General features: G+C 40.4%; 1 protein-coding gene across 1 annotated transcript; it reads left to right on the top strand.

Moving 5' to 3' along the window:
• The first annotated feature begins 462 nt into the window (after nt 1-462).
• LOC119318821 (BURP domain-containing protein 4-like) lies at nt 463-4519 on the top strand. The gene is made up of 9 exons (XM_037593401.1): nt 463-531; nt 1580; nt 1691-1753; nt 2250-2312; nt 2530-2592; nt 2676-2738; nt 3096-3158; nt 3378-3440; nt 3840-4519. The coding sequence occupies exons 1-9, from the start codon at nt 463-465 to the stop codon at nt 4517-4519; spliced, it is 1128 nt and encodes a 375-aa protein (XP_037449298.1).
• The last annotated feature ends 1912 nt before the right edge of the window (nt 4520-6431 follow it).

Raw genomic sequence — 6431 nt, 5'->3', positions numbered from 1 at the left:
TTTTAGTTGAGACGTGCGTTGCACGTGCACATTTACTAGTTGGTTCAAAAGAAAAAACACACACATTCAAGGGCATTCAGGTAGGTAGTGATGGTTAATTCCCGGACATTGCATGTCAGGCGAGATTATCGCACTAGGCAGCATGCACGCTTGTGGGTGGGTGGGTGGGGGGGGGGGGGGTTAATCCGCTTATTATGGGCTGGTGATTAAAGCGCGTGATTTGGAGGATATTATTGCAGTTAAAAAAGGGTAAGGAGCATTCGTGGCGAGATATTATTCCAGCTAGAATATAACCATTTTCTATCCTTATGGTTTGTTTCCAAACCACAGCGTACATAGTAAATAAATAGAGAAAATTGTGGATTTTGTTTGCTACCACCGCTTTTTTTCCACTACAAATAGGCGCCTAGACCATCCCTTCTTCCTCGCCCAACGGAATTCAATTTCGTAGTTGATCTAAACATGACGACCAAGCTTACGGCAATAGCCTTTTTCCTGCTCCTGCTCACCTTTGGTGAGTCCAGCGACAGGGTTGAACCTCCATCTTCTCGTAAGTACCAGTGCTAGATTTACCAAGTTGAGACTGTTTCATGTCTGAATCACCTCATATAGTTTGTTATTTCCTGCAGAAGAGAACGCTTTTGATACGAGTGCTTATGCGGTTCATTGGGACCCAGATCATGCACCATCTGGTAATTAAGGACGACTTGAGCTACCTTATCAAGTAGCAGAATGTGCTAATTCTCAGTCGAACTCACGTTTTGTTATTTCCTGTAGAAGAAAAAGGTTTCGGTGAAAGTTCTTAATTATGCGGTACACTGGGATCCAGATCACACACCTTCAAGTAAGTGCTCGTGCTGCCTTATCAAGTTGACAATGTCGTATGTCTGAATCATCTCATAGTGTGTTATTTCCTATAGAAGAAAACGGTTTTGGTGCGAGTGCTTATGCGGTACATTGGGAGCCAGATCACTCACCTTCAAGTAAGTACCTATGCTATCCTGTACAAGTCGAGAATCTGTTGATTTAGAATCAGCTAATATTTTGTTATTTCCTGCAGAAGAAAATGGATTCGGTGAAAGTGCTTATGCGGTACATTGGGATCCAGATCACTCACCTTCAAGTAAGTACCTATGCTATCTGTACAAGTCGAGAATATGTTGATTTAGAATCAGCTAATATTTTGTTATTTTCTGTAGAAGAAAATGGATTCGGTGAAAGTGCTTATGCGGTGCATTGGGATCCAGATCACGCTCCTTCAAGTAAGTACATATATATGCTATCTGTATCAAGTCAAGTCAAGGATTATTGTGAATGAACTTGTTATAGTAATTAGGTGCAAGCTAGCTGGCAAGCGTGTAGTAGTACTAGATAGTTTGCTCTGAGGTACGTTTTGCCCGTGTCAGTTTCAAAGATAATTGAGTAGAATTTGTACTAGCAGATATCAAGTCCGGTCAGGTTTTGTTAGACGTGTCCAACACTAGTACACTACCTGTGTCTATAGCTTGATGAGTAACACACGTCATGCTGTGAGACTGAATCGTGGAGAATAAAAAGAAGAAATAAAGAGAAATTTTAGGGTGTGAGATGTTCCCTTGGCCAAAGTTTTGTGTGCGTGTCCGCGTGCAATTTTATTTGATCGATCATATATGTGAAACCCAACAGAACTCATATGTGTGTCTATATGCAGAAGAAAACGGGTTTGGTGAAAGTGCGTATGCAGTACATTGGGATCCAGATCATGCCCCTTCAAGTAAGTACTAGTGCTAGCTTTACCAAGTTGAGATTGTGTGAAGTCTGAATCGTCTCATTAGCTTTTTATTTCCTGTAGAAGAAAACGGTTTCGGTGAGAGTGCTTATGCGGTACATTGGGATCCAGATCATGCACCTTCAAGTAAGTACCAGTGCTAGCTTTACCAAGTTGAGATTGTGCGAAGTCTGAATCACCTCAAATAGCTTTTTATTTCCTGCAGAAAATGGTTTCGATGAGAGTGCTTATGCGGTTCATTGGGATCCAAATCATGCACCTTCAAGTAAGTACCTATATCTAACAAGTCGAGCATGTGTTAATTATATGAATCAACTCATAGTTTGTTATTTCACGCAGAAGGAAATGGGTTTGCTGAAAGTTCTTATGCGGTGCATTGGGATCCAGATCGTGCCCCTTCAAGTAAGTACTTGTACTACCTTACCAAGTTTCGAATATGGCAAGTCTAAATCATATATCACACATGTGTTATTTCCTACAGAAGACAAGGGTTTTGGTGAAAGTGCTTATGCAGTACATTGGGATCCAGATCATGCACCTTCTAGTAAGTACTTATGCAATCTTTACCAGTTCAAGATGATGTCAATTGTGAATCCACTCATGGTTTATTATTTTCTGTAGAAGAAAATGGTTTTGGTGCAAGTGCGTATGCGGTACATTGGGATCCAGATCACACACCTTCAAGTAAGTACCTATGCTATCTGAACCAAGTCGCAAATTTGTTAATTGTGAATCAATTCATAGTTTGTTATTTTCTGCAGAAGAAAATGGTTTTGGTGCAAGTGCTTATGCGGTACATTGGGATCCAGATCACTCACCTTCAAGTAAGTACTAATCTAATGCAATCTTTACCAATTCAAGATGGTGTCAACTGTGAATCAACACATGGTTTATTATTTTTCTGTAGAAGAAAATGGTTTTGGTGCAAGTGCTTATGCGGTGCACTGGGATCCAGATCACTCACCTTCAAGTAAGTACATATGCTATCTGAACCTAGTCGCAAAAGTGTTAGTTGTGAATGAACTCATAGATGGTTATTTTCTGCAGAAGAAAATGGTTTTGATGCAAGTTCTTATGCGGTACATTGGGATCCAGATCATGCTCCTTCTCGTAAGTACTATTGCTAGCTTAACCAAGTTGAGATTGGGTGAAGTCTGAATCACCTCATGTAGCTTGTTATTGCTTGCAGAACAAAACGGTTTTGGTGAGGGTGCTTATGCAGTGCACTGGGATCCAGATCATTCACCTTCAAGTAAGTACCATGCTATGTGTACAACTAGAGCATGTGTTATTTGGGAATCAACACATAGTTTGTTATTTCCTGCAGAAGGAAATGGGTTTGGTGAAAGTGCTTATGCGGTTCATTGGGATCCAGATCGTGCCCCTTCAAGTAAGTACTTGTGCTACCTTATCAAATTTTGCGTATGGCAAGTCTGAATCATATATCACATATGTGTTATTTCCTATAGAAGACAAGGCTTTTGGTGAAAGTGCTTATGCAGTACATTGGGATCCAGATCATGCCCCTTCAAGTAAGTACTTATGCAATCTTTACCATTTCAAGATTGTGTCAATTGTGAATCAACTCATCGTTTATTATTTTCTGTAGAAGAAAATGGTTTTGGTGCAAGTGCTTATGCGGTACATTGGGATCCAGATCACTCACCTTCAAGTAAGTGCATATGCTATCTGAAACAAGCCGCAAAAATGTTAGTTGTGAATCACCTCATAGTTTGTTATTTTCTGCAGAAGAAAATGGTTTTGATGCAAGTGCTTATGCGGTACATTGGGATCCAGATCACTCACCTTCAAGTAAGCACATGTGTTACCCTTACCAAACTTAATTAATGTGTTCGAACTGAATCATCACACAGTGTTTTATTTCCTAGAAAATGGTTTTGGTGATAGTACTTATGCGGTACATTGGGATCCAGACCATGAACATTCAAGTAAGTACTTGCGCTACCTAACCAATTTTAGCAAGGGTTCAGGCCGGATAAAAGCTCTTAATTTGTTGATATTTTTGCATGTTGATATTTTTGAGTATTATTTTTTAATTATAACTATGCAGCTTCTGCTGTTCCTGAAGCACAAGCCAGACGCCACCAGATAAAAGTTCAAACTGGCATGTTGTTCTTGAAGAAGAATCTGCGCGTTGGCACTGTACTGCCTCAAGGGACCATGTTTGCACGAGGTGGTTCACCAAAGTCTGTCAATTCTGTCAATACTCCATTGGAGTCAAAGTACTTGGCAACCATCCTTTCACATTACAAGATACCTCACAGCTCGATAAAGGCCAAGCAGGTTGCTGACACCCTTCATTCATGCGGCAAACCGGCTGACAAGGAGGAGCCTCACATGTGCTTCTCATCTCGCGAAGCAATGGCCAGATTCGCTACCAAATCTTTGGGAGTCAGCGGCGCACGAGCAGCCATTACAAGAATTCATGGGCATGAAACCCCCAACACCATGTATGTTGTGGCACAGATCGCCCAATTCAGCAATAATTCGGTCCCATGCCACCCTATGGATTTCCCCTATGAGGTTTTTTATTGCCATAGGCCAAGAGAGGTGCAGTCTTTGACGGTGCAACTCAAGGGCTTGAAAGATGGAACACCAGGTGTGACGGCAACAGCCATGTGCCACATGAACACATCTGATTGGGACCAGCAGTACTTTGAGCTGTTAGGCGGAGAGCGTGGTGAACCTATTTGCCACTACATGCCTACCAATTACATCATGTTCTATTAGATATATGTAAAGTTCCGGCTAAACGATATAATCATGTTATCTGATCAATAAAGTGTTCTGAGTGGCCGGCTTTTTGTTAAAAATTCCAAATTCTGGGTTAATTACGGGTGATGATGCACTAGAGCATTATTATTTTTGCATGTTCAATAGTTATGCTGTATTACTTCTTGATGATGAAACTATACTACTCTCAAAAGGGAAAAAAGGAAACATGTTTGGAGAAAATTATTACCACGACAGTCGCAAATTATCTTGTTGTCAAGCAGCCTAGAATTTCTCTCTCTCCATATTGGTCCAAATTACCAGGATGCAAATGCAGTCGACGTGTTTTTAATCCTTGCCCTGATAGGCACTTCTGTGACTTCTGGCTCAGAATTGCAAATGGTCCACACCTCAACAAGCTCAGGGGTGATCATGTCCAGCCACCAACAAAGTAACCACCATCAGTCTAGAAGTGTCTTCCATTACAAATCTGAACCCTGGCGGCAAGTGTTTCTTCCGTTATCAACCTGAACCCTAAGTTCTGATGGCTGTCTTAGTGACAGAATATTCCTTCGTGGTCCACTGGACAGAGTTATCTATGAACCGAGCATCCTCGATTAACACAATATCTTATTTCTCATACCGAGTAAGTTGTTCATATGTATGTACTCTACCTCACCGAGACTTCCGCAATATTATTCATGTTTGTAAAATTCTCCTTTTCTGAAGGTATAATGGACGACGACGATCTGTATTGTATACGACTGAAATGGGTTAGATGTGCAAACACGAAAACAGAGATTCATGTTATCACAGGTCATTATATCAAGAATAATATTGTATTTTTATCACAGGTAATAACACTGTATTTTTATCACAGGTAATAATACTGTATCCAAGAAAAAACAGAGAAAAAAATATTACTGTATTCAAGAATCACAGGTTGCTCTATTTGATGACAATCCATCCTTCCTCGGTTTTTATCACATATAGCAAATAGGTATTTTTATCTCATAATATTTGTGAGTATCACAGAGAACTTCAAGTATTTATAGCAAAACAAGAGATGATATATGGGCAAAAACTGGACCAAATGAGATGTCCTTCGGTGAGATCTACTTTCAAACCTGTGGATGTACAGAGACCATATGTCGCTAGACAACAAATTAAGTCAAAAAGCTCCCCGTATATATGTATATATGTGTTAATTACCTATCACTCGCGAAGAAAATCAAGTTGTAATCTGCTTTCAGAACCATTTCTTTTATTCAGAACTACATAAACATTCCACTTATAGAAAATGGTTACTGGAACAAGATACATGTAAAAAATGATTAGTGACATTCAGAAGTGCTCATTGGGCAGGATCATAAGTGGAAATCGAGGAAATTGCATAAACATGCCCGCAAAAAAAGTACAGCAACTTTGATACGTAAGCAATAAACATCTTCGTAAACATAAAAATTGCATAAACATGTGCTCTGAACTGGAAGCAATGCTTCACTTGGGCTTAGAATAAATTCATATATTGGCTATACATGAAACCCATTGGCTATTCGTTGGCATGTTTACAGTTCGATTCTTGTCAATTTAATTGCTAGGTATGCATTTCCCAGAAAATGCACAGACTGGCAAGTCGCTTTCTTGTGAAGCGTCTCTTGCTCTCTTAGAATCGGAAGATTTGGCTGTGCGATCTCAGCCCACACTCAAAAGAGGTTGTAAAGGGCGCAGATGATGTACCATTGCCTGTGACCGCAATTGTCGGCCACAAGTTCCAGTTTGAGCGGCTTGGTAATCTCTGAATTAACCTCTCTCTGTAACATGTTGGCTGTATATGTTGATGCAGCTCGCTGTGCTTGAATGTAATGTAATTTCAGGCTACTTTCCTGTGGGCACGGCCTTGACGCCCGAGAAGCTCGTGTTCAGGCTG

Source organism: Triticum dicoccoides, chromosome 6A (assembly GCF_002162155.2).
Source record: "Triticum dicoccoides isolate Atlit2015 ecotype Zavitan chromosome 6A, WEW_v2.0, whole genome shotgun sequence".
Classification (NCBI taxonomy): domain Eukaryota; kingdom Viridiplantae; phylum Streptophyta; class Magnoliopsida; order Poales; family Poaceae; genus Triticum; species Triticum dicoccoides.
The sequence above is the reverse complement of the archived record's forward strand: the minus strand, read 5'-3'. Positions and strand labels throughout refer to the sequence as shown.

Bases quoted from the DNA above. Each gene is read 5' to 3' on its own strand.
- LOC119318821 (XM_037593401.1), top strand. From the start codon at position 463: ATGACGACCAAGCTTACGGCAATAGCCTTTTTCCTGCTCCTGCTCACC. The intron at 2,593-2,675 runs GTAAGTACTAAT...ATTTTTCTGTAG, and splicing joins TCCAGATCACTCACCTTCAA to AAGAAAATGGTTTTGGTGCA. The intron at 2,739-3,095 runs GTAAGTACATAT...TATTTCCTGCAG, and splicing joins TCCAGATCACTCACCTTCAA to AAGGAAATGGGTTTGGTGAA.